The sequence below is a fragment of the Lolium perenne genome, chromosome 5, assembly GCF_019359855.2.
Source record: "Lolium perenne isolate Kyuss_39 chromosome 5, Kyuss_2.0, whole genome shotgun sequence".
NCBI classification, from domain to species: domain Eukaryota; kingdom Viridiplantae; phylum Streptophyta; class Magnoliopsida; order Poales; family Poaceae; genus Lolium; species Lolium perenne.
In genome coordinates, this window is record NC_067248.2 from 266,346,644 (window position 1) to 266,374,382 (window position 27,739).

The 27,739-nt window shown below is 46.2% G+C and overlaps 3 protein-coding genes across 5 annotated transcripts; all 3 read right to left on the reverse strand.

Annotated features, from left to right (window-relative positions):
• Window positions 1-215: 215 nt before the first annotated feature.
• Window positions 216-4,943, reverse strand: LOC127303031 (DUF724 domain-containing protein 3). Of its 3 annotated transcripts, XM_051333783.2 has the most exons (7): window positions 4,317-4,943; window positions 2,545-3,003; window positions 2,044-2,165; window positions 1,671-1,962; window positions 1,500-1,566; window positions 1,297-1,425; window positions 216-1,219 (listed from the first exon to the last, which is right to left on the reverse strand). In XM_051333783.2, exons 1-7 carry the CDS (start codon window positions 4,830-4,832, stop codon window positions 1,065-1,067), a joined length of 1,740 nt encoding a protein of 579 aa, XP_051189743.1. In that variant the 5' UTR covers window positions 4,833-4,943; the 3' UTR covers window positions 216-1,064. The 3 variants fall into 3 exon arrangements, with proteins under 3 accessions (XP_051189743.1, XP_051189742.1, XP_051189741.1); XM_051333782.2 differs by having other exon boundaries at window positions 1,500-1,560; window positions 1,671-2,165; XM_051333781.2 differs by having other exon boundaries at window positions 1,671-2,165.
• A 15,614-nt stretch (window positions 4,944-20,557) lies between these two features.
• LOC127303032 (28 kDa ribonucleoprotein, chloroplastic) lies at window positions 20,558-22,953 on the reverse strand. Its single transcript, XM_051333784.2, has 4 exons — window positions 22,474-22,953; window positions 21,458-21,559; window positions 20,935-21,216; window positions 20,558-20,824 (listed from the first exon to the last, which is right to left on the reverse strand). Exons 1-4 carry the CDS (start codon window positions 22,891-22,893, stop codon window positions 20,762-20,764), a joined length of 867 nt encoding a protein of 288 aa, XP_051189744.1. The 5' UTR covers window positions 22,894-22,953; the 3' UTR covers window positions 20,558-20,761.
• A 3,959-nt stretch (window positions 22,954-26,912) lies between these two features.
• Window positions 26,913-27,482, reverse strand: LOC127298428 (putative ripening-related protein 7). Its single transcript, XM_051328277.2, has one exon. It carries the CDS (start codon window positions 27,435-27,437, stop codon window positions 27,039-27,041), a length of 399 nt encoding a protein of 132 aa, XP_051184237.1. The 5' UTR covers window positions 27,438-27,482; the 3' UTR covers window positions 26,913-27,038.
• Between the last annotated feature and the right edge of the window lie 257 nt (window positions 27,483-27,739).

Genomic DNA, 27,739 nt, shown 5'->3' on the forward strand with positions numbered 1-27,739 from the left:
TTACAGCTTTTGCTAAATCGTTGCGTAAATAGTATCATCCGCATATACTGAATTATACTGAATGAACTGAAAATCAACTTCATATTTACGGCTTTCGCTAAATCGTTCCATAAATAAGATATAGCTAGTATCATCCGTATACCACCATCTGAGCAAGTAAATGCAGAACCAAGAGAAAGCAGAGCAAGTAAACGCAGAACCAAGAGAAAGCAGGGTTGCAGTGCAAGACTAGATGGAGCAGTTGGGAGCACTTTTCGATCATCACAAACATAAAACTTCGCTAGCTAAGCCTTCACTATAATACACAAGAGGGCTGTAACAACCGACTAGCATACACAGCCCATGCACAAAAGATTCACCAGTAGTGTGCCCAACTAAAGGATAGCATTAGGAACTACTCCCTCCGTTCCTTTTTAATTGACTCGGATTTAGTACAAGTTTGTACTAAATCCGAGTCAATTAAAAAAGAACGGAGGGAGTACCTACTATTTACACAACATCTATAGCTGCTGGGTGTTATCCGCCACTTACATCACTACCTACAGACGATCCCACCAAACTCACCTTGAAACTGCAGTGGATGCATACAATTGTTCGAGCAAGTTTGCTTCTGCTCTGAGTCTGGAGATCTCGGTAGCATTGTTCATCTTCCTGGTGACGGCGGACCGCAGCATGTCACGAACGAGACGAGCATATAGTCCGGTGCTATGGATAGCCATACCCAGCGCGCGCATTTGTCCGCCAAGTTCTTTGTCATCAGATTCTTTGCAAGCAATCTTCTCCCTCAACATTTTCATAGCATCATCATCACAAAGTTCAGCCCCGTGGCTATTCTTTCTGCAGAGCAAAGCTTCCACCCGTGACCTTAGGGCCCCAACATCAAAACCGTACGCCTCCAGCAAAGAGAGACCCTGCATCTTCTCTTTGCACAATTCTTCATTGTCATCTTGGTGAACATCCAGCATGTTTATGCTTTCTTGTAAATTAGGAAACGAGAGCATCAGACCAAACGCCATTCCTTCACGCAACTCCGGACAATGCTGATGGGGCTGATTGAGATGTGGTCACTGTGGCGCTTTACTGACAATTTCCATAACGTCCATCTGTGCACAAGGTTGTGTGGTCTTCACAGTTGGAACATGCTCGATTGCCAGGGATTCTGGAAGCCAGTCGTCCATGGCTGAACCACCACCCTGTTGTTTCATGACGTGCTGTGAACCTGAAAAAGTTGAAGGTCTAATTATGGAAATGCTAGCAACATAGTGACCGACTCTTCTGTAAGAAGAAGTCACATACCTCCAGCGTCCTTTAGTGGCATCGTTGGGTCAACACAAATCCCTGTATTTATTTCTGAAACCATTCCACGTCCAGCAGTCACAGTAGAACCGAGTTCAGCATCGTAAGCACCATTTTTCAGGTTGGCCACTGGAAATTTCGTAGTTAGGTTAGGACATTGTAGTGTATTCCGTAGCATGAGAAGTTACTAATCCAAAACTTACGATTTTCAGATATAGGTACAGTATTTCTGGATTCCTCAATACTTTTAGCAGCTGTCCTTTTCTTTGGCTAGATATAGAAATGCAAGTGTCAGCTAAGAATAAATGATAATTTGAATGGTCCTAGGATTAGTTCAAAATTATGAATACAATGTGTTAAAAGTAACAACTCACGATTTGAGGGTTATGTGATGGCACTCCAAAAAGTGAGCCCTGTGGGAGAGGTCTTGGCTGTCCAGAAGATCCCAATAGTGAAGCCTGTAACTGTGGACTTTGATGCACCAGTGGAGAGGGTGTGATAATCTTCTGAGAAGATGCTTGTTCAGGATGACTACTTTGAGGAAGTGAAGAAACACTTAAATGTGCAGTTTCTGCCATTGATGGTAGCAAAGGAGGTGCCAACTGAGACCCTAATGCCGCTACTGCATTTTGTTGTTTCATTGTTTCCTCCGAAGAACATCTGGACCTATGCATGATTTTATAGTCATCAATACGAACAAACAAGGTAGGAGAAGTTGGTTCTGATACTACATCTGCATTCTTGAACCTTTTTTCACGATAAGAACAATGTTTATCTTTATCACTGGATTCACCAACTTCCTTGTGTAATGACATGGCAGAAGAACTTGGCCTTTTTCGAGAAGTTAACTTAGTTCCATTAAGAAATTCCTGAAATTAAAATGAGATTACGTCATCATGGACATAATTATCATTCAAAATATCACTGAAGATATTATTTTAGATTAAGCAAATTCAACAAAGGAAATCAGAACAGATGCATGCACAATCACACTATGCTTATTGCTGAATCTATTATCTTCAAGACAATTGATAGTTACGTTTAAATACGATCTTTGTAGTTGGAACATAAGAGTGCATAACATTCTAGGCATGAATAGACTTGCATATTCCTAATACGTCATCAGATGTTTTCTTTGTGAAATGTTTCTGGACCTTGAAACATTTCAAAATTCTAGTATGAAATACATATACCATCAAATAAAACAACACCAAAAAAAATTACTAGAGACATATGCGCTATGTGTACCTCTGTCAAGCGGCGTACCCATTTTTTTCCATCCCAGTCAAAATGCGGCCTCAGCTGTGTAATTCCAACTATCAACACATCCAAAAATTCCACGTCCTCCATGTCCGTCTCACAACTCTTCAATTTCACTACATATTTGTTGTCACTTCCATTACCAGCTAAAACCTCCCGAATAACACCAGGCCACCAGCTACCTTCATATATTACCTCCACATGACAAGATCGAGAAACTATGTACTTAGAGTCCATATGGGTGTCGCTGGGTGCTGGCCGAATATACTGAGAATCTATGATCTCGGTGGCTACTTGATCTTCTCTGATATTCGTGTACTGTACTAAGAAATTAGTAGCACCAATCACTTTAAGAACAGAAGCTGGACTCCAGGATTCACCAAATCTTTTTGCAGACTGACTCACTTCAACTTGGGTTCCCTCACGAAACAGAGGACTTCCATCCTTCTGCACACAGCAACAACATTAGAAATATGGGATTTCAGATTGTAAACGGTGAGCTCGCTTATATTGGTACACTGTCCTTTTTTTCAAACATACGTCAATTTTTTTTAAAAAAAAAATCCGTTCTTCATAATACAGTCTCAGATTTTCACATAGCAAGCACATTGTTCACATACGTGTATTTTAAATCCTTATTTCGAAGATGTCCAGATGTATCCTACAATGTTCACTTGACAAAAACTGAGGCTGCACAACTCCATGAGTCTCAAAATACCAAGTTTCATACAATTTCCACAGTAGCATGCCTCCATGAAAATTGCATAGACTATGTTCTCAAAGAAGACAAACAGTTAAAGATTTAATTGTTCAGCTCTAAGAGTACACTACTGAATTCGTTTCCAATATTACTTACAAATACAATACTAAATATGTACCAGTGGTGCTGGCACTTGGAAGTTTTACTATTTTATTGTAGCTTGGAATAATCTCACAATGGTGAAATGAGAAAATGCGAACTATTGGTTCAGCTGAAAGGAGAAAATACCAACTTTCAGCTGAAATTCAGATGTAAAACCATAATCCTGTTATAATTAATATTTCGCTGAACTTTTAGAAGCAGCATTACTTTTCAACATCTTTTATAGCTTAACTGGCACATGACTAGTTTGACTAGGTACTGTACATGATAAATACAGCTGAAAAATCAAATGAGAAATTGCAGAAAGTAAACACAGACGACTTTAAAACACAAATAATACGAAGCTAGGTTTAAAACAATCATTCAATTTTACTGCCTATCGATATTAACACAATGATCTCTCATGGAATTTAACCTTGTTAAACATGCATCAGCTTTCGACAGATCTGGTAAGATATCATCTGAATTCATTTTTCGGGTGAGCCCAACATGCTTGTGCGATATCAAATGGCATGTCTTGATATACAATATTGAAACTGAAGAAAGAAAATTCATGGAGCAGTAACAAGCAAGTTGAAATGAATAAAAGTAATAAGTAGTACTACCTCTGTCTATTTTTAGATGCCCAAAGTTTGTTTAAATTCGAATGTATCTAGACACTCTTTAGTGCATAGATACATCCGAATTTAGACGAACCTTCCGACATTTATTAACGCAAGGAGTAGAAGATTTATTTACTCCTACTTCAATCTAAATTAAATTTCGAAAATTTCAGAACATGGTTTTCTTCATATAAGTAAAGCTAGATTAATTTTCAATCCTCTTTTGACACTCCAATTAAGCATCTGAATACTGAAGAGTTTCTATAAGAGACGGAGCCAGCAGCTAGCACACTTACCACCTCCGCAGCAGGGACCCAGCGGCCAGCTTGGAACACGCGGTGCGGCCGGAGAGCCGCGACCTCGAACTCCATGGTCTCACGCGACGTCGGGAACGCGACCTGGTACACGCTGGGCGCGCCAGCCACCGGCGGCGGAACGGCGGAGACGACGCCAGCCCACCACCCCTCGTTGTGGAACGCCTCGACGGCCTCGTGGACGGCGAACTCCCGCCTCCCCTCGCGCGGCGGGCGCGGCCGCACGTCGTCGGCGGCCGCGGTCTCCTCGAGCGGCCCCCCGTCCTCGGCCACCAGCGTGGAGTAGGCCACCGTGTAGCGGGAGGCGAGGTGGCCGGTGACGGTGACCTCGTAGAAGGAGCCCACGAAGCCGGGGTCGTCGCTGCGGACCTCCGCCTCCGCGCCGACCGGCAACGTGAGGTCCGACTCCGACGAGTCAGTCTCCGATTCCGACGAGTCAGTGTCGTCCTCTGACTCGGAGGGAGTCGGCGGACGCTTGGGAAGGCGGACGCGCACCATCGGAGATCGTGGGTTCTTGGGGAGCTGTGGGTGAGAGTGCGAGGAAGAAGCAGTAATGGCGGAGGCAACGATGTGGGAGCTCGCCTGTGTTCAATGGTGGTGAGAGCAGCTCGAATTTCAAGGAAGGAGTGACGCGTGTTGCCAGTGACGCGTGTGAGACGGAGAAACAACGCACATTAATTTGCTGTGGATCAAACGGTTTTTGCATTTTTTTTTTCCCTAGGCCATCGATCTGACCAATTTCGGACACGTTTGGAACAAACCGTCGATACCAAATTAATCTTATGTTACATATAACTGTTTGGGTTAGATTGTCTATACTTTTTTACCAAATTCATAAAATTGTCATACAAACAACGAAAACAGTGGTTCAAAACTCGGCTCATTTACAGATTGCAAAAAGGGCACAAGTTGGAATGAAATAAACAAAATAGGACATATGTGGGCGATCACGCGTCACGTTCACGGATTATAGCTCGTTTATTCTCTAACCATGTCGTTTAATCTGGAAACCATGATGCTCAAGTCGGCGAACATGATCTGGTTCTTCTCTGCAAGCATCTTGGCCGTGGCATCCATCCTTAATTTCGATCTCTATAGCCTGTGTGGTGAGGCCGATGAAGGTGGCAGCGCCATGTGCCGCTTCCCGTCCCTCTTAGATAGAGCCTCTTGTGTCTCGGCCATCATCGTTTTCAAGGTCCTGCTCAACACAAGGAACGAAGCGTCGCACATCAGATTGACCTTGGTGGACTTGTGGCTCCTTGACGGAGATGGAAGGGAATTTTTGCACGGGGATTCGTCTTAACCATCGAAGGCCACCTCCAGCGTGGCCATTCTTGACGTTGATCATCTACGCCACATAACCTAGCTTTCATTTCAGAGGGCTCTTGACCAGATGCCAATAATGAACCTTGTGTGTAACCCTTGCCCATGATGCCTTCAAGAAGTTAAAGGCTTGTGGCCCGTGCATATACGGAATTAGCTCGTTTATGCCATGTAAAAGATCTTAACCTAGCGCACCTGGCTAAAAGGGCATAGAATCTAATAAGAGGTAGCTTATTTTGTGAAGTGTTTTTTTTTTGAATACATGTCGTATTCCAAGTTGGTAATTTTACCTCTCAACTAGGTCACCATAAATATCGTCTCGCAAAGGATCTCCATTTTTTGATTGTTTTTTCTTTTCTAAACTAGGCTTAAAAAGGAACCCATTGAATGACCTTTTTGCAAGAACGGGTGCTGCAAGGTAAACTGGAGCGAACCTCGTGAAACCAATATCATATCTACCATAAGGGCTCCTTTGAATCATATGATAGGAAAAACATATAAATAGGAAAAGTATTGGATTCATGCCATGTGAATCCTATATGAAGATAGAGTGTGTTTGATTGTAGTAAAGGAATTTTTCGATGAGGTATGACATAAATTATTTTTCCTATAGGATATATACTACAAAATTCTTATAGGATTAGCTCCTATAGGATGTGTTCCTATGAATCAATCAACTTGTATAGGAAAATTTTCCATATAATCCAAATCCAACACAATTTCTTTACAAATCGTATGAATCAAAGGAGTCCTAAAACAACACACTATGGATCTAAAAATGATTTGCGCAAAAATCTAGAACAAGCGAAAGTTAACGTTGATGGCTCGTGAATACAACCATATTATCTTCATCTAAACCGAGATATTTCGTTATAATACGAGTTGAATAACTTCAACGACCCACCGGTACATAAACCTAGGCCTCCAACCATTCATACACAAACAACACAACAAAATTGTTGGTTGGGCAAACGAGATTTAAGCGAAAACTAGGAGTCTTTTCGAGTGATCTTACACCAAAAGCAATTTTCACATTGATTCAATAAACCTATGCCTCTAGAGAAAAAAACATCAATACTATAATCCGTAATCCAGATTGAATGTATTGCGTGCTCAGTTTAAATCTGGTCCGCTTCCACCGAAACCGGTAGGACGCCGTACAAAATACAAGAAATTTCCAGAAAGCAAATGCGTACAACAGGCATGAAAAACCGTAGTGCGGAAAGTGCGGAAATGGTTTTTTTTAATTTTGTGCATAGATTCCGTACCATTCCAGATTGACTTTCTTGATATTTCACAAAGAAGCTCATTTCAATGCTGGAAAAATTGAAAATAAGATTTTTGTGACTAGGAAAGGATAACTCATAAAGTGTTCTGGCGAACTACGGCATGACGAAGGTCAAGATCTAACTCATTTTCCAAAAAAAATCCATATAACAAAGTAGGAGGTAGATCATTTTGTGAATATTTTTTTAGAAATAATTGTCATATTTCAAGTTTGTAATTTTTCCTGCACCTAGACCACATAAAAATCGTTTCGCGAAGGTTCATCTTTTTTTCTAATATCTTTTTTGTTGACTTTGCTCAATTAGAACCCGCCGAAACGACCTTTCATGAGAAAGGGTGTTACGATCCACACCTTTTAACCAGTTGCATAAAGTATTAGCAACGTGTCTACCGAGAATACGCGTGTAGTTTATTTTCCAAAATTATGTGTTATTGTGGGTGTGTGTCTGAGCACACTTGTACCAGATGCAGCTAATAAGTGTGGGATCATGCAAGCTTGATTATGTTTGGTATGGTAACTCCAAAAAAAAAACACTGAGGCTTCCATGTTTGGTTCAAGCACTCCGTGAGAGACCCGAATCGTCTAGGACGAATTCATTACGAGCTGTGTTGGGATTCATCTGCCCCTTTGCTATGCATATATGCATCCGTAGGGTAGGGCGTACCGTGATCTCTTGATTTCGCCCTGATTTCTCTGGATCCAATTCGACGACCGAGCTAGTCGATCTATCGCCGGGCACGCGCGCGCCGCAGCTCTGTGCTCCGGCCGGCATGACGGCAGAGTTGGAGGCACATGCCTGCTCATGGGCCGATCTCCCGTCGGAGCTGCTCATGGACGTCTCCGGCCGACTACACGACCCTGCTGATTTCGTTCGTTTCCATGGCGTCTGCTGTTCATGGCGTGCCACAGCGCCGCTGCGCTCACCTTCGACGCGACCGACCTTCCCGCCGTGGCTACTAGGGCTGTACGACGGCCACATCGTCCACTCCCGCGTCAACTTCCCTGCAGCGGTGTTGCCGTCAACCGACCATGACCACGTACTCTCAGAGCCGGCACCGGGGGACGAGGAGAACTGGGTGGCTAGAGCCGATGGCACTGTCGCCTGGCTATTCGTCGCAAGTCCCGATCCAAGACTCATCGACCTTGTAACTGGAGCCATCACTCTGCTTCCTCGATTTCCTGATGATGACGAAGACATTAAGCAAATGATAGGGACTGGAAAAGGACGGAACCAACTTGTCACCTATCCATACAGATCTTGATTTGATCTGAGATGGCTTCACCCGCTGGAAACCCTAGGTGGCGGGTGTTGTACACGGCGACTATTCCGGCGCCGGCGGCGGAGCCCGTCCACTTCGACGGCGAGCTTTTCCTCCGTCGGGAGATCGCACGCCTTGTTCTCCTCGATGCGGAGGGGCTCACGATATGATCGACGCGAGATATCTTCGGGCTGGTGACGTGGTGATCGGCGGGGCTCACATCGAGTTCCCGGCGGACCGCGTGAAGATTCTGCGGCCGGCGATTCCTATCGCGGCTCCGGCGATCGATTCGCCGGCGCCTCCTTGCCGGGATTCCTCACGCGTGGGAATTGGTGATTCGAACGGGGGAGCTGCAACAAATGTTGGGTCTAGCCCATTGAGCCCAACTGCTACAGCAACAGGCCCCCATGGCGCAAGAGGTATATCTAGGGAGAGACCTGCGGGGCTTGACCTAGATTCCTTATTCGCCCAATTCTGGACAGCTTCCAGGGTTCCGCCGCCGCCCATCGCCGCCGATTCCTTTGGCTGGTGGTTGGGTAAGGTGGGCGGCGACCATAGATCCTTTGCTCAGGTGCTAAAATCTCCTTCCAAATCCACAAATCCTACCGATCCTGTTGGCTCTACATCGGCGATGGGAGATCGCGGGGGGCGCAATTTCTCTGGCGGGAGGCGTGGTGGAGGTGTGTTTGGTGGTGCGGGAGGCCGTAACTCCATCCCTGCTCGTCCGGACGGGGGCAACCGTAACCTCGTCTAGCAGCGGGACGATGGGGGTAGCGGCGGCGGGGGCAACAACTCAAGTGAAGGCGGATCCGCGCGATGGGATGCAGCAACGGCGGCCGCCGCACAAGGATCTAGGAAGGACAAGGCTCCGGTTGCCCCGGCCGCGGGCAACCGCTCGTCGCAGCTTCAACAACAACAGCGTGTCGAGAGGAAACCGTCTCATGGTGATGTTTCATGCCTTAACTGTGGCAGTAATGCACATTTCTCTGCTCGTTGTCCCACTATTCGCTGTGAGAGATGTGGAAAATTAGGGCATATCAATCAAATTTGTCAAGCTGTTTTACCTTGGGAATGTGTGGCTTCTATGTGTGGTTTTCAGCAACCTGGTCAAGGCTTCTTCTACTTTCATGATTCCTCATCAGCTAGGCAGGTCAAGGACCGTGCTTCTAGCTTAGTTATCACTGTGCTTGAGGGTAATCCTACCTCTAGAGACCTTGAGAAAGAATTCAATGAATATTTGGGTTCGGGGTGGAGATGTACTGCTCGACCGTTGAATTCAAAGCAATATACTATGAGATTTCCTAGTGCAAAAGAGGTGGATAAGGCTGTGTTCTATGGGGGAAGTATGGAAATGAAAACCTTTGATGCTGTGATAAATCTTTCCCCTTGGTCTGCCGCGATTGGAGCCTCTGGCATGTTGAACAAAGCTTGGGTTCGGATCCGAAATATACCTGCTGAGAAAAGATGTGATGCAAATGTTGCTTATGTTGGCTCCCTGGTTGGTGTTACCTTGGAAGTGGATCAGGCTACTCTTCATAAACCTGAGTTCTGCAGAATTTTATTGTGTTGCAGAGATATTGATAAGCTTGCTGAAACTGCTGAGGGTGTCCTGGGTGATTTCTTCTATACTTTTGCTTATGAGGTGGAGTCGGTGGTGGTTCAGGGGCCTCCTGTGGTGAAAAATATGGTGACAGTTGCTAACTCCTCCACACCATCATCGCCTAAACGTGCTAGAACTGAAACATACTCGGTTGCGGCCTCAGATGCATCTACAGGTGGCTTTACTGGTGCTACTTCCCAATCTGGTGGTGCGGGGTATGGGAAGAGTTGTGCCATGGCGCTTGCGACGGTGTCGGAACATGAATCTGAAGAAGAGGAGGAGAGTGACATTGGTGACAATGATTCGGAGTTGTTCATTGACACAATTGCTCGTGAAAACAGAATCAATATTGGTGATGTGGCTGCTGAGTTGGTTGCTCCTGATGGTGACATGGTAGAGCAGCCAATTGTTGAAAAAGAAATGAGCCATACTCCTTCTTCCCAGCTTGTCATCGCTCCCATTACTCCTGTGGTTGAGAAAGAAGTGGTTTCCCCTGATGTGATAAAATCTGATAGTAGGATGGCAACTTCCTATGCTGATGCGGTGAAAGGGTGTACATGGTCATCGTCCCCTGTGGTAACGGAGGTTGAGAATGAGGAATTGGTCGAGGGTTCGGGGAGGGCTGAATATTATGTGCAGTCTCCTAGTACTGCAGTGATTGATGTGGTTTCCCCTGTTGAGAAATTGGTGCTTCCGGAAGTGGAGACAAGAGTCAGCTCTCGCAACCTGGAAGGAAAGATGGGCTCAATCATGGAGCAGGCTGCTGCCTTGACAAAGAAAAGGAACCTTGAAGGTAACTCGATTCCTCCTCCATCCTCTAATTCGTTTGGTGTTTTATCAAATAATGAAATCATGGTTAGGGCTTCTTTGATGGGCATAGATATGCCATCTGACAATTTCGAGAGAATTGATGTGCTAAAAGAATTAGAGGTTGCTAGGAATAATATGGTGCAAAAAAATGAAAAGTTGCATGATTCTTCCTTTATTTTTCATCATGATCATAGTAAACAAACCCCTTTATGTTTAACCTGGTTGGATGATGATGAAGTTGATGAATCCTTTACGGTGGTTAGTTCCAAAAAGTCTAGGAAGAAATCTTCAAAAAATGTGGTAAAAATATCGAAACCTATGACAAGAAGTCAAGCGAAAGGCGACAGTGCTGCCCAAGTCCCTGGCAGATCTATTAGGCCTAGAAGGAAACCTGAAAGATTCAAATGATAGTTCGTATTTGGAATATTAGAGGGGTGAGGAAAAAAGGGGTTTCGTCCTTTCTCAATGACATCATTGCGGATTATAAACTGGACTTTATTGGTTTACAAGAAACTATGAAAACAGATTACAAACAAAGCTTCTTTAGAAAGATTGATCCTGGTAATAATTTCTTTTGGAAGTGGATTCCTTCAATTGGCAAATCTGGTGGTATCCTTTGCGATGTGAGATATGAGGTGCTTGAGGTACAAAGGGGAATTTATGATCTTGATGTTCCTTTGGGATAAAATAAAAAAATGTAGATGGGCGGCTATTGTGGTATATGGACCTGCTCATGATAATAAGAAGAATGAATTCCTTGCTGAGTTATCTCTTTTTTGTAATTCTGTTGACTGTCCTTATTTCGTTGGAGGGGATTTTAATATTCTGCGTACGGTTATGGAGAAAAATAAACCTTGTGTGTTATCACATTACTCCGATACTTTCAATTCCATTATTCATACGCTTTGTTTGAGAGAGATTCATATGACGGGAGGGTTGTATACTTGGTCGAATAAACAAAAGAATCCTACCCTGGAGAAACTTGATAGAATTTTGATGTCTCCTGACTGGGAGTTGTTATTCCCCTTGGCCTCGGTGAAAAAATTGGTGAGAGATCAATCTGATCATAATCCCCTTGTGTTAGATACAGGTGATACGATTTCCCTTGTAAAGAAAAGGAGTTTCAAATTTGATACTGCCTGGTTAAAAAATGATGAGTTTCTCCATAAAGTTGAATCGATTTGGAAGCAACATGTTAATAGTTCAGACCCTATTGATGTGTTGAATATCAAATTGAAAAGGTTTAAAAAGTATTTTAAAGGCTGGGGTTCAAATGCCTTCGGCCATATTAAAAAAAGAAAAGTGGAGTTATTAGATGAGCTCGGGAGGTTAGAACGTAAGGAAGAGAACAATACAATTTCACCTGATGAGGTTGCGAGGAGAACGGCCATTTTGGTAGAGTTGTATAATGTATATGCAGAAGAGGAGTCTTATTGGCATCAAAGATCTCATGCGAGATGGCTCTTGCATGGTGATCAAAACACATCCTACTTTCACAGAATTGCGAACGGGAGAAAAAGAAAAAATTATGTCCAGTCCCTGGATGATAATGGGGTTTTGGTGGAGGGCACGGATAATCTGTTGAAACATGCCACAGCCTATTATAAGGAGCTTTTTGGACCTACTCCTGGTAATATGTTTAGTCTCTCACAGAACTTATGGTGTGAGGATGAAATTTTGAATGAGAACGATAATACAAATCTTACTAGACCTTTTACTACAGAGGAGGTTAGAAATGCCCTCTTTTCCATGAAAAGTAATCGTGCTCCTGGGCCGGATGAGATTCCCACTGAGTTCTATCAACACTGTTGGGAAGTAGTAAAAAATGATGTGATGAACCTTTTTCATAGTTTCCATAATGGTAGCCTGAACTTGCAGCGTCTCAACTATGGGGTTATAACCTTGTTGCCAAAAATGGCGGATGCGAATAAAATTCAGCAATATAGACCCATTTGCCTTCTTAGATGCATTTATAAGTTGATTTCAAAAACTTTAACCATCAGGCTTGACCCATATGCACCAAAGCTTTTTAGCATTCAGCAGAATGCTTTCATAAAAAATAGACATCTGATGGATGGTGTGTTTTCCTTGCATGAAGTTATGCATCATGTCCATATTAAAAAACAAGTTGGGGTGATTTTAAAGCTTGATTTCGAAAAAGCCTACGACAAAGTGAATTGGGATTTTCTTTTGAGTTGTCACGAAGCTAGAGGTTTCTGTCCCCTTTGGTGTTCGTGGATTCGACAGTCGCTTCATAATGGGACGGTGAGTGTCAAAATCAACGATAAAATGGGTCCATATTTCCAAAGTGCCAAGGGGGTTAGACAGGGAGATCCGTTGGCTCCTTTTTTGTTCAATATGGTAGGTGAATCCCTGACTAAGATGGTGTTACAAGCACAACGTAATGATCTGATCTGCGGTTTGGCTCCTGATTTGGTGGATAAAGGGGTAGGTATCCTACAATACGCGGATGATACGGTGCTATGTCTAACTCATGATCCTGAAAAAGCTGTAAACCTGAAACTGTTGCTTTATTTGTTCGAACTCTTGTCTGGACTCAAAATAAATTTTCTGAAAAGTGAGATTTTTACTATCAATGCTGACAATGAGACCACGAGATTTTATTCTGACCTCTTTAACTGTCAAGTTGGTCAGTTACCGATGAAATATTTGGGTATGCCGGTAACCTTTGCAAAGCTGAAAAGAGTTGATTGGGATTTCCTTGATGCTAAAATGCTTAAAAAACTTGATTCCTGGATTGGGGACTCCGCAACCTTGGGAGGTCGCTTAATTCTTCTGGATTCCAGTCTCTCGGGGATTCCATATTTCTATATGTCTATGTTCCTTTTAAACAAAACATTTATTGAAAGATTGGATAAACATAGAAGGAGCTTCTTTTGGGCTGGTAAGAATAAGAAGAGAAAGTATCACATGGTCAAGTGGTCGAGAATCTGTCGATCCAAAAACAAAGGAGGTCTTGGGGTCAAAGATCTCAGAAAACAAAATATTAGTCTCCTGTGTAAGTGGTGGTGGAAATTAGAGACACAAGATGGATTGTGGCAACAAATTTTGAAGGCGAAATATCTTAGAAACAAATCTGTTGCGATGGTGAAACCTTGCATCCGGGATTCCCCAGGTTGGAAAACACTCTTGAAAGTAAAGGATTACTATTTTGAGGGGCGTAGAGTTGTGCTAAAAAAAGGAGACTTAGTAAGATTCTGGATTGATCCCTGGCTGGACGATAAACCTTTATATGAGGTATATTCGAATCTTTTCGATATTTGTCAAGGTCAGGAGTGGACCTTCGAGAGAATGCTTAGTTGTGATTTCAATGTCCCTTTTAGGAGAAGGTTGTTACCTGATATGATGGTACATTGGGATTTTCTCAAATCCAAGGCCCGGGCATGGCCCTTGGTAAATGAGTCGGATGTAGTTACTTGGAACATGAATAACAAAAAGGTTTTCTCTACCAAATCTATGTATCAACACCTTGAGAGAAACCTGGCTGGTTCTCACAACAAATGGATTTGGAAAGCTAAAATTCCTCTCAAAATAAAAAATTTCCTTTGGCAATTGTTCAGAAATGCTATTTTGACTAGAGACAATCTGAAAAGACGCAGATGGGCAGGTTCCCCTCTCTGCTCTTTTTGTAATCAATGTGAAACTGCTAGACATTTATTTTTTGAGTGTGCTAATGCCAAAGTGGTCTGGGGGGTCTTGGGGAATATTTTGGGAACTGAGGTTTGCCCCATGTCTTTATGGCAAAGTATAACCTGGTTACATTGTTTCTATCCACATGGGAAAAAATTCCATATGCTTCTCCTTGCCACAATATGTTGGGGGATCTGGAATGTCAGGAACAAGATAACCTTTGACGGAAATGTTGTTCGCTCTCCTCTAGTAACGATCGCCACAATTTGCTCTTTCCTGCATTTTTGGTCAGGGCTTTATGGCGTGGAGGAGGGGGAGAAGATCAAGAACGGCGCGGATCAGATGCTACAGCAAGCGTCAGCACTACATCATGGTGCTGCGGCGGTAGCTCCAGGGACTCCAAGGCCCAGGACTGGACTTCTGATGATCACTAATGGGGAAGACTAGAAGAAAAAAGTTGGGCCTTTTGTTGGTTGTGGCTTTGTTAGCTTCTGGATTGAGCTGTTGCTGTGGTTTTCTGGTATCCTGAAGCTCTTTTGTGGTTGTGGTAACCTGAAACTTTGTAGTGTAGGGGTAGGTTTTTTGCCCCGTAGCTTAGTTTTCGATGCCGAGGCTGAGCAGCGGGTTTTCCTACCAAAAACTTTCCTTTTGCTGGGCAGTTAGTCTTCCTGTTTTTCAGTTGGCTCGTTCCTTTTGTGTGTTGTGTGGTTGAGACAGTAAACTGAATGATGTATTTCCGTTATATGATGTAATGGAAATGGGAAGGAAGTCCCAGTTGGAAAAAAAAATGATAGGGACTGCGTGTGGCACCGTCTACAAGGATGGCACCATCTTTCTCTACAGCACTCTATACACAAACTATCCCGTCTTCACCGTTGCCATCCTAGGTCCCGGTGATGCAGCATGGAGAATCATGAAAAGGATTCTAGAGCTCCCAGTTCCCCGCCACCGTTGCGCCGTCTATCACGACGGCAAGGTCCTACTATCCGTCGGCGTGGACTTCTGGTATGTACTCACACGGGATGGCGTTGGCGACAATGATAGCTTTGCGAGGTGGGATGCAAATGACGAAACAAAGAAAACTCGTGATTGGAACTACGTCATGGAGTCTCGTGGCGAGTTGCTGTGGGTGTATGTCCTGGCCAAGCACAGCATCTTCAATGAAGACGCCATTGTCGACCCGTCGGAGCTGTCAGTGACGGTGCATGCGCTGGAAAAAGGAGCGAGCGGCGAGGTGCGGTGGGCGCCGAGGGATGGCAAGAGCTTACGTGATCGTGTCCTGTTCCTCGGGCACCCTGTCAGCTTCGCCATGGACAGCTCCCAGCCATTGGCGGATTTACCATATGGGCACCATGGGCACGTGCCCGGGCTCCATGCCATCGCTTGCAGGAAGAATTGAGCTGAAATTTATGAGTAATACGTTAAATGGGCCAGCTTGGGCCTGCTCTGCTGTTTCCTAGCAGCATAACTTGACCCAACTAGAAACTAGGCCACAAGCTACTTCTCGTCACGCACAGATTCACGAAGCTACTCAAATCGATCGGTCGGTTTCTCGTCTGTTCGTCTTCGTCTACTCGCACGGGATAGCAGCGACTCCGTGGCGTGTGCCCTAGCTCGAGAAGAGGCCGAGAGGGAGAGGCGACAGGGGGAACTGGGAAGGAAAGATGGCGCCCGGCCGTCGCTCCCATCAGGCCGCGAATCCGCCGCGAGACAGCGACGTGCGGAAACGCAAGCGGCAAGGCGGCGACAGCAGCGGCGGGAGCGGGAGTTCCAATCCGGATCCGGCGAACGGTGGCTCATCAACGCTGCAGCTAGGAGGTGAGGCAGGAAGCAGCAGCAGACCAACGAAGACGCCGATGACTACCGTCACCGGTCGTACCCGGCAACTAGGTGAGTTTTTCTCTGTAATTTACATGGGTTGGGGGCGGGAGGGTTTATATTCAACATCCATAGTTCTATTAGTTTCTGATTTACAATTCAACTTGTTCATATTTCAGATCTAGGGAGATTTCTGCTCCATAGAAGGAATTCACCGCAAGTAGAACCGCCGCAAGACCCACAACCGATTAATGAAGATGAACAAAATGTGATCAGCAATGAGGACGATGTTGATGAGGTTGACGAATGGATTGAGCAAGGATCTAGAGGATGATGCTATTGTTAGACGATTTCAAGCCATCAAGGATCGGAAAGGAAAATTGCCTAGACCTAATTAGCACATTATTGGTATGCTTCATTGTCAGAAGTTTACTTTTATCATTGTAATGCTACTACCCTAGTACATTCGACATTATATTTCCTACTTAATTTATGTTTTTTTACATATATGATCTATGAAACATTATTGGTTATATGCATATGATGTTTATCTGAATATGTGACAATTGTGGTTCTTGGTAGACAAAAATGAGGTATTTTAGTTTGTAGTGTGCCCATGCTTTGAAAAAACTGTAGGTCCGCCAATGCTCCCAGCTGGACATGGATGGTGGGTGCGTCCATTTTGTTTCAAACCGCGATGTCTTCAGGTATAGCCTGGTTGACGGTGAGGCTAAGCTCGTGAGACGGTTGCATCCTGGGTGGAACGAAGGGCCATCGCCGCGCGTGTGGCTCCAACCTCGACCTCCCATTGCTACCATCCAAGAAATTCAAGCAAGAATCAGCTCGGATGAAGCGAAACCTAATTTACTTATTGATCAGATTTGTTAATACTACTAGAACTCTTTGTTGGGATATTGTTATTTATTATACAGTAAGAATATTTATGTCACGGGTGCATACTCCCGTTCACAATTAGTTCGTGTTTTTGCTTTAGCCAAATTTAAACTTTGTCAAGTTTGACTAAATTTATAGGAAAAAATATTAACATCCACAATGTGAAAGTTATACTAATAGAATCACCATAAAGCTATATTTTCGTACTCCCCCCTCGTAAAAATAGGTGTCTTAACTTTATCTAGATATGGATGTATCTCTAACTAAAATGCATCTAGATACATCCGTATCTAGAGAAAATTGAGACTTTTTTTAGAAGGAGGGAGTACTATATTTATTAGGTATTAGGTGTTGATATTTTTTAGTACAATTTTGGTCAAACTTGACGGTGCTTGTCTTTTAAAAATGCCAAAACGCATAGTAAAGAAAAAATGAGGGAGTATCGTAATGTTGTGTGAAAACAATTTTGTTTACAACGGCTAGGACGCCGTACGGGCTACGGCCAGCATCTGTTCCTGTTCAAAAAGGATCTTTAATTCTGGTTAGAGACATATTAAACCAAGACTAGCATGTTGCGGTAGGCGCGAGCCCCTTTAGTCCCAGTTTAGAGCATCTCCAGCCGCGTCCTCCAAAGCGTCCCCCAAAGGGATTTGGGGCGCGCCGGACAGAAAATGCGTTCCAGCCGCGTCCCCTAAAGCCCTTTTTTGTCCGGCGCGCCCCCATTCGGTGTCCGGCGCCCCGAGCCCGTCCCCGTCCCACAGGGGACGCACTGGGCACGCCGGACACAACGAAAAGCGAGGCGGGGAGTGGCGGGGCCGACGCATCAGCGGCACAATTAATTTTAACCTAACCGTCGCCTACCTCGCGACGGAAGTTATTCGCGCGCAGTGACACATGGCGGCATCTTTGCCTTAATGGCGACGGAGGGGCAGGCGAGACGTCTCGTCGGTGCTGCGCCGACGAGACGCGTCGCCGGCGTGCGCACGCCACCGCCCGTTCCCGCGCTTTCTTCCCACCTCTGCTCGCTTGTTCCCGCGCTTTCTTCCCGACACCGGCGTCTATAAAAGGCCTCCCGGCTCAATGGTAGCCACCACACCCCGCCGGCAACAAACACAGCCCTTGTCGCTCCACCGCCGTCTCCTCCACCACCAGTAGCAATGGCGAACCGCCCCGGCGCTGGCCACTTCCCTCCACCGCCGTCCCCTCCACTTGCAGTCCCGGAAACGCAGGTCGACACCGACCCCTCAGCAGCGGCCCGGGAAGAGCGATGGCGTGCACACCATCAGCAGCGGCGGGAGGCAATGCAGCAGCAGGCCCGCCAGCAGCGGGAGGCGGCGGATCTGGCGGCGTTCTGCGCCCATGGCCCCGCTGCTGGCGAGGCCGCGACGGCAGCAGCGTGGTAGGAGCAGCAGGACGCCACCGTTGCGGCGTCTGACGCCTCGACTCTACAGGAGGCGCGACGGTGCTGGTACCGGGCGGAGATGGAGCAGCGGTGGGCTAACGAGCGCCAGCGCGGTGAGCGGGAGGCGCTGTACCGTGAACGGCGGGAGGCGATCGAGCGCCGACGGCGGGAGTCGATCGAGCGCCAGCATCAGCTGGCGGTGGAGGAGCGTCATCAGCGGGAGGCGGCGCTGAGGGCGATCTGGGGGAGGCGGGCGGACCAGTTGGCGGCGGAGGACGGCGTGTTGGCGGCGGCGATGATGGAGGCGCCAACAGATGTGGAGGAGGAGGCGCCAATGGAGGAGGAGGAGGCCGAGGCGGAGGAGACCGAGGTGGAGGACGACGACAGCGACGAGTTCGAGTGGTCCGACGACGACGGGCCGTACCCGGACGAGATGGCCGATCAGCAACGCGCGCTCGTCGAGTCCTTCGAGTCGGAGAAGAAGCTCCAGGACGACGCCCGTGCCCGCGAAGAGGCGCAGATTCGTCGCGCCGTCGAGCTCTCCCTCCATGCGGCCCAGCAGGGGAGGGCGGAGGAGGACGCGCGGCGGGAGCGGCACCGTCTGGCCACCGCCGAACGCAAGGAGAGGAGGCGCGCGCAGGAGGAGCTGCGGCGTAGGGGAGGCGACGACGGGGCGGGGCCGTCGAACGCACCGCCGGGCGGTCAGTAGTCTAGGTTTAGATGAAATCTAGCCGTTTTCATTCAAACTTTGTAATATATAATCAAAATTGAATGAAAATCTTTATTTTCGTGCACCAATATTCATTTGGGGGCGGCGTTTGGGGGACACGGCTGGGGAGCGACGTCCCCCAAAGGCGGCACGAACAAAACACGTCTCCCAAACGCTCGATCCGGCGCGCTTTGGGGGACGCTTTGGGGGACGCGGCTGGAGATGCTCTTATGTCTCCAACCGAAAGTAAAGGTCCATCTTTAGTTCTGGTTGGAGACACAACCCAGGACTAAAGTTTTTCTTATATATATATCATCATGACTATCCGAGTTTGTGTGTGAGCCACACTTAGTTTTGAGAGGTATATGCTGGTTAGCTTTCCGTTCTTATGTACAAGAGGTTCTCGATGAAATGCGTGAGAGCATGATGCCACTTAAGTTCGCACAAAAGAACATGATATGAAGTGCCAGAGCCACTCTTAAGTTTCCTCCTCTATCGATGTTAGCAACTTTATCCTTTCATTTGTCATTGATAATCATTTGTCATTGATAAAACGTATGTGTCGACGGTGATGGACCTAGGATTTTGTCATTGGGTATGACGCACCAAATAAACTTTTTGACACAAATAATGACAGCTATTTGCATAAACTTCATTAACCAATTCAGTAAATGTGCTGATGTTGATGATGGATTCGCTCTTTGTCAAAGAAAACACATCTTGGATCTTTTAAAAAAAGCAAATATTTGATCGGCAAGGCTTGTAGTACTCTGATGAACGTTACAAATAAGCTCTCCAGGGTACTCGAACTCCTGCCGATGCTACCTAGTACTACGGTGTTGTTGGTGTCTTTTATAGTTTCTCTTGTTGACACGGCCATATATTTCCTAGTGTTAACCGAGCTTGTCAGTTTCTACACTTGACAGAGAGGCAATCAGACTTTTGGGGAGCGTTTACGCGTAATTACTGGCAACACGATGCTATCCGACGACGAGTTCCTGAACGACAACTTCTTCCTAGACATTAATAACCTCTTCAGCAACTTCAACATGGGCAACAACGCCAACAATGCTATCTATTCATCTACAATGTTAATCTACATGTCTAGTTTACTTTTTGATTCTATAGTCATGATTTTATCAACTGTTTATTTGAATTAAATCATATGGTAATTTGATTATATATTCAACAACCTCTGCCTCCTGCCTGTTGATGGGTGTTTGGAGGTGCAGGCGGCTCTCAACCCGCACTGCTCTTGCTCCTGCAGGGAAGGAATAAACATGTGGACAGACAAATTGAGCAAAACTACATAGCTTCAGGAATCAGGATTGGGAGTCCCTATTGCATCAAGTGATGTTAAACCATACGGCACGTAGAAACTATTCAACCAGGATCACAAAAAAAAAAACATTTTGGACTCCTTTTTTGCATATCATGCAAGCATGAATCATGGGGATTAAACATATATATGTCAGACAAAACTTTTGCATTGCATCGACAAATTGAGATCAGGGAACCAAGGGACAGATAGCAAGAACAAAAAAAAACACCAGAAAGAAGAAACATGGCACAAGAATGGATGGGAGGATAACGGAGGGTCTAAAACGGTATTGGACGTGCTATCGTCGCTCTTAAGCAGAAGGCATGCTGTATTCCACCAACAAATACATCATCTAGAACCGCCGCGGTGGCCGCTCCTCTGCGACATTCACTCGTAGGGCACGCCCCTCCAAACTCTGCAAAATTCAGACAGCGATCAGACTCATCGAAGGACATTGATTAACTCGGTATAAACCATAATTGTTTCATGGTATGAAAGTGGCAATGATATCAATTGCATACTAACCTGTCCATCAAGGGCAGCAATAGCATCATCCAGTTCCACCTGCGATGCCATTGTCACGAAACCGAATCCCCGTGAGCGCCCGGTGTCCCTGTCGTAGACAACCCTGGCATCGACGACTTTGCCATGCTCACTGAACATCTCTACCAACCTAGAGTCGTCCACCTGCCATGGCAGGTTGCCCACGTAAATCCTGAATGAAGACCCGGAATCACGGGGAGGCCTCTCCACACGGGCACCTCTAGGAGCCGCCTTGTTTACAGTCAACAGCCTTCCACCCACATCCTGTCCACATTAAAGGTCAAACGGGAAAGCATCAAATTTGCATGCATTCTTTAGCTCGTGCTTAATATAATGAACTGCACACGATCTTTAACTTGAAAATGCAAACAGATTCAATCAAATTGAGACCTAGGACAGAAAACATATTCAAATGTAAAATGGGAGCACACATTCAATGAGGCTCCATAGACTAAATTCAGAGCATGCAAGGAAAATAGCCTCATGAGTTATTAAGTACACTCACATAGCGATGGAACATTTCCACAGCCTTCTCAGCCTCCTCAATGGTGCTCATGGTGACAAACCCGAATCCACGGCTCTGGTCTGTTTCCCTGTTGTAAATGACCTGTACAGCCACAAGACAGAAACTGCATTTTAGGACAAAGGAAACACATACAGTATCCAAGCAACTACTAACTGACGGACTGCCCCACCAATAATGCTGGTGAAGCAGATACAACGCTACGTGTTAATAATCCACACGAGGTCAGGAAACAATACTTGTTCAGTTGTTCTGTAGTACAAATGCATTTAGATTCTACGTCTTGTGCAAGCAAAACTTGGTACTAGAAGCCAAATCACAGTAGGATCACTTTAAATTTCGCAGTTTCAGAAAAAGGCCACATTCGTTGGTGTAACGAGTAAACAGGCAAAGACATAATAATTCTGACAAGAACTTGCAATCCCCACAACATAAGCATACTTCAAACAATACCACATAGCATCCTAGTTCAACCTGAACATACAACACAGAGAGGCATGCGAAACAGCACCCCTTAGTAGTCCCTATATATGTCATGTTTCTTGAATCATTTACAAGCGGTATTCAAGCTCTTATCTTTGCAAGATTAGCCGTAGCCTATACAGGTGAATCCATGGAGGCTGATCATTGAATTGACTAGTTTTTAAATAGCCTTTTTTTTCAGCTTAGCTCATTCATGAATTCAATTGCTTGGTAACAGTCAATACCGAGAATCTGCTTGGTTGCAAAAAAAAAAAAAAAAGTTACAATCCTGGTAGCTCCACCCTGTGAGGTTCTGAGCAGTGAAACCACCGCATTGAGCGAGAAATTTACACGGCAAGCACAGAACTGAATTCAATTGCTACAGTAGCTGCAGTGCCAATTTCAGTCGCATGACAAACAATGTGCCCGTTGAGGATTTAAGTGATTTCAAGCAAACGTATGCATGCCGACGACCATCGTGCAGGCAAATTAGCAGCAAGGAAGGGGTAGCGAAGATGGAGTGGTGTGGTGCTCACCTCGGAGACCTCGACGACGCCCGCCTGCTCGAATAGCTGCGCGAGGCGCTCGCTGTCGACGTCGTAGGGCAGGTTGCCGACGTACACCTTGGCCTCCTCCGGCGGCTCCACGTACTCACCGACCTCCTCCTCCTCCGCCGCCGCAACCTCCTCCTCAGCAGCCGCCGGCTCCTCCTCGGCGACGGCCTCCAGGGCCTCGTCCTCGGCGACTTCCGGCTCGGCGACCTCCACGGAGGAGTCGAAGGAGTCGGAGGCGGCGAGCGGGGCGAGCGGGAGCCGCGGGCGGGCGGAGCGCAGGCCGAGGTGGCGGGCCGGGAGAGCCGGGGAAAGGAGCACGAGGAAGGGCTTCGGGAGGGAGACGGCGGCCGGGGCGGCGACGAGGGCGCGGAGGGTGGCGGCGAGGGAGGACGCCATGGCCATGGACGGTGGAGACGGAGGATAAGGGATTTTGTGGGTTTGGGGAGGAGAAGGAAAGAGTGAGGATTTTGCGGGATTTGTTTACTCATCGTTTTTCTGCGTTTCTTTTTTCCTCTGTTCGTTCTCGTATTTCATTTGGGCTGGACTAGACTGCCCCGGGCCAAAACGGCCCGCTATCCACCCATTCTACAAAGTTCATCGCCCTAAACAGATAATTAGGTAAGCTAAAAAAAAGATACTCCGTAATTAGGAAAAAAATCACTATTTATTCCAGAATATTAAACATGACTACAACATATATTAACATGTGAAACTCAAACATATTAGATGTACTATGCAACATGAACAGCAGCAACGGCGCATACGGATCGGAATATGGTGCATGTACCGATCAGTTGTAGATGAAGTGGGTGTTGATCGATGCAATGGTGACATTGCCGTCGGCAACGTCGGCGCGCGAAGACAAGTCGAAGGAAACGGTGACGTAGATGACGGTACGCGGCACCGCTCGACTTGTCCGTTAGGCGATCCGTGACAAAGATCTTGAGCAGTCGCGCCAGAGCACTTCACACAAACTTAATTCGCCCTCTCCTATACATGATCACAAAGACGAGTGATTCCGGAGACCTGCTCTCCCGTTCGTCGGTGCACGCACGCCAGCGAGCGAGATGGAACGTGCTAGGATGGCGGCGCAAGCAGAGAAAGGTGGAAAAACTCTAACTCGTGTATCGGATGTGTTTCAGCGACAGGAGGTACGGATAGCCCACGATCCGAGAGCGACCCGAACCAATTAAATGTGACTCTTCCGTCTATGACTATATTTTTCCCGAACAACAACAAGAAAGCAAGTCTCGGATCAATCCACTCAACACGAGCTGGCGCGTACATGTGACGTGTCGAGCCGAGCCAAGATGAAACGAGCGAGGAGGATGAGTGTGCGTGTACCACTCCTCTTCTCACGCACTTACTAGTGGTGGAACAACCCACCTTATAAGGTGGTCTAAATTCCTCCCAACTTTCTATGTGGGACTAAAATTAGCTCTCAATCCTCTTGCCACTCCCTTATGAGCTGCCACTAACTTGAACTCAAACTCACGTGTGCTATCGCATATACTGATTAAAGAAGAGAGAGAAGAAAGATGAAAGATGAAACGGGAAGAACAAGAGGGATCAGAACATACTGGCAGAACGGGCACGCTGGTTGAGGACTCCGGTGCCCGCGCGCCTTGAGCATATTTGGCGGTACCAGCAAAGTCCAACACACAACTCTTGAGCTTAGGCATATGCATGTGGGGAGAGGATCTATGGTTCGAAGTGATGATTATAGTGGTGTAGTGCGAGATCTAGGGTTCGTATAGAGGGGATTGTTGTGAGGTTTAGTTTACATAGTGGAGAGAGTGGAATGCGGTGGCATGGTTAGATTAGTCAGCAGTCAGTTTTTCGTGTATTATATAGAATCATGGGACATATATGGTTAGTTTTATGGGTCCATGAGTTAGTGCTGGCTCTCCAGACTGCTATCATGACAGGTCTCTGAGCAATATTGGCAGGTTCCAACCCTACCTCGAGGCGGAGGAACCGAGACATGTGCCTTATTTTCTCGTTGGAGCAAGTGAGGAGCGTTGGAGCTTTGGGAAGGGCCCATCCATCTCATCTTCTGACCATCCAAGACACTCCTTGATGTGGGAAAGCTTGGCCCTAATAATGTCCTCGCTCAGAAATCCTACAGCGCGTAGTGCAATCTTGAACATTCCTGACCCGCACGGCACACCCAAGCGTTCCGGGTGCTCAACCATGGCCTCAACATGGTGAATAGTTGATGAAATCTCATAACATTATAGCCAAATAAATATTATTAAAATTGGCAAGATATTTTATGCAAAACTTTTATACTTGTATTAAACTATCGTAATCATATTATATTCAAATTGATTATAATTTTAGACTACTAGATTGCTTAACTAACAACATTGCACTATTTCGGGATATTAGTTCTCTATTGCACAACTGTAATGAATTCAATACATAGTTTTTTCTCCTAATTTAAATTTATGTTGCAATAAAGTTTTACTTAAACTATTTTCACCTGTTGCTAAAATTATATTGTGTATTTATATATGCATATATGTGTTTTGGTGCATATATATATATTAATATCCACAATTACCATGATACAGATCTATAACGTACAATCAAATAAATATCTTAGTTGTGGTTCTGGTTTATTGTTAGGTACGTAGTACATTTCTAACAATTGCCAAATTTTCTTGTAAGTTAGATTTCGTAGTAAGTTCACAACATGTGCGGGATCTACACATGATATTGGAACCATATATACAATAATAATATATGGACATAAAATTACCTTAGATATGCTTGTTTTGAATGTGATTAGTGTTCATATAGTGTATGTAAGTGCTCCGGCTAGTTGTTCAGATAAACTTTTTTTGAACGAAATTAAACATGAGAATCTATCACATGCGGTATACATACAAATAGCTAATGACATGAACTAGTAAAATTGATTCCGAAAAAGAGACATAATGTCACAATTCATCTTCATGGTTGATTATGCAATTACAACAATAAACCAAAACGAAAACCAACTTTTGCTTGGGCTGCTCGGGTTACTGTCGTGCTCACAAACTACCATGGCCCATACGAGCCATGGCCGATTTTCTTCCTTCTTGCATTGCGATTGTGTGAGATGTTGCCGAGCGAAAGAGCATGTGTTGCATCCTCGCGTGCATCACCCGTCAGCAACCAGAGTGAAGTTGTTTGCGCTCAATCACATTCACGTCACGAGTAGGGGTGTAGACTGTAGAATGAACCTAGGATGATAGGGAAGTGCATGGATCGCCCCAATGGAATGTACAGAGGTCATTCTACGGGCTATTTGATCGGATGCTGCCTAAATGTTGATATCATAGTTATTTTTGAAAATTCAGGGTGGGTCATTGCCTACCCGGCCCATCCTCTAGGTCCGCCCATAGCCTGAGGGCAGTGATGCTGAGCACGGGGTTGAGTATTCGCTCCGTTCTAGCGCATAGGAACTCAGGGTCCTTGGAGAGGAGGGAAGCAATGTCACGGCGGGAGAGGCCCAGGCCGGCGAGGTATGCGATGACGGCGTGGGGCTTTGTGGGAGAGTTGAGGTAGGGGATGTCCTCGGAGGCCTTGTGGGCTTGGGGCTGCGTCAAGCCGCATGTGGCGAAAAGGTACGTCTTGAGAATGAAGTGAGGGCTTGCCGGCGCGGGGTAGACGATGGCGCGAGAAGGGAAGATGCGGCCGACCACTCAAGAAGCAAACATGAGGGTGGCCACACGAGAAGTGGAAAGGCGGGTGGCAACGTTTCTGCGGCTTGATCCGCGTCTGAGCGGTGGATGTCGGGGGAGGCGATGGTGGAGGTGGCGGGAGAAGGGAAGAGCCGGCAGGCCACGCAAAACACGAAGAACCGGGTGGCTGCACGAGAAGCGGAGAGGCGGTTGCCGACGCGTCTACGTCTGCGGGTTGGATCCGCGTTTGACTGGCGGATTCCGGTGTAGGCGGTGGTGGAGGTGGCAGGAGAAGGGAAGAGCTGGATGACGGCTTCTCCTGTGGCTTGCCTCCGCGTCGGAGGAGATAGGGGAGGCCGCGGGAGAAGAAATCGGCAAGGCGGACGGAGAAGGGGCCGTCGGAGAAGAGACGGGCGAGGAGATGGGACCAAACCATTTGTGAAAAGATAAGTAACGAAAGCAAAACTACATTAGAGAAGGTGACATATTAAAGCAATACACGTTATAGCAGAAGCAAAGACGATACTACTTATTCATACCGCTCACGATTGTTCTAAAACCCGGCCGATTCTAGAACATGTTCAACACTCCATGCGGACAACCGAACAAGAAACATCTTCCCAAGCAGCCAAACACACCTAGAATGTTGAGATCAAATTACACACGGACTAACAGTAGATTATCCACATAAGTACACACCAGGCATGTAGCCTATTACTTTATTGAGCTAGCACGCCGTGGAGACGAGCAAGTAGGTAGCTAGCCACAACGCTGACACACACAAATTAAAGACTTGGAAGTCGAAAGCAAATGGCTGGATTTATAATCAGTCAACAATCTGATCATTCAGACTGTCACCATGACAACAAGCATGCTTCAGCTGAAGTCCGACCAGGTTATTTTCACCTCGCCGAGGCTGGGGTCAAGGTGGAAGTTACGCCAGATGACGGGCGACGCGCCCACCTCGTTGTCGCAGTCGCGGCACTCGTCGACGACGATGGCACTCATGTGAAGGTTGCTCGAGGAGTCCGTGATACGGATCAGCTTGCCGCACCGTACGCCACCGTGGAACCACTTAGAGGACAGGGACACAATGAACTCTTCGTCGCTGTGGTACTGGCCGTCGCACGCCGCCGGGCCGCCGCCCCCCTCGCCTTCCTGGAAGCCGTTCACCGTCATGACCGCCGGGACGTCGACGTACCGGGAAACGGCGCACGACACCTGCAGAAGAACAAGAGTGCAGAAAAGCACGGCGACCCTGGTAGTGTTGGCCATGGTATTGAGCTCCTGTGCCAGCGTTCTCCTTATAATTTTAGCAGCTAGCTTGCCCTGTGTGGTTTCTCAAAGCTGTTGGTTCGAGGAGTTTATATAGGCTTATGTTGTGCTGCAGCATGCAGACATAACAACGGGCATACTTAGTGCATGCCGCCCTCGATCTTGTGACCGGTCTAAGCCTGCGGATAAAGCAAGGATAATAATTAGTTAATTGCAATTGGCTCTACTGCAATAGCAGATGATTGCGTACGTTGTCGACGCCACCCACGCTGTTGAGTCTAATGGCATTGCTGGTTAGAGCA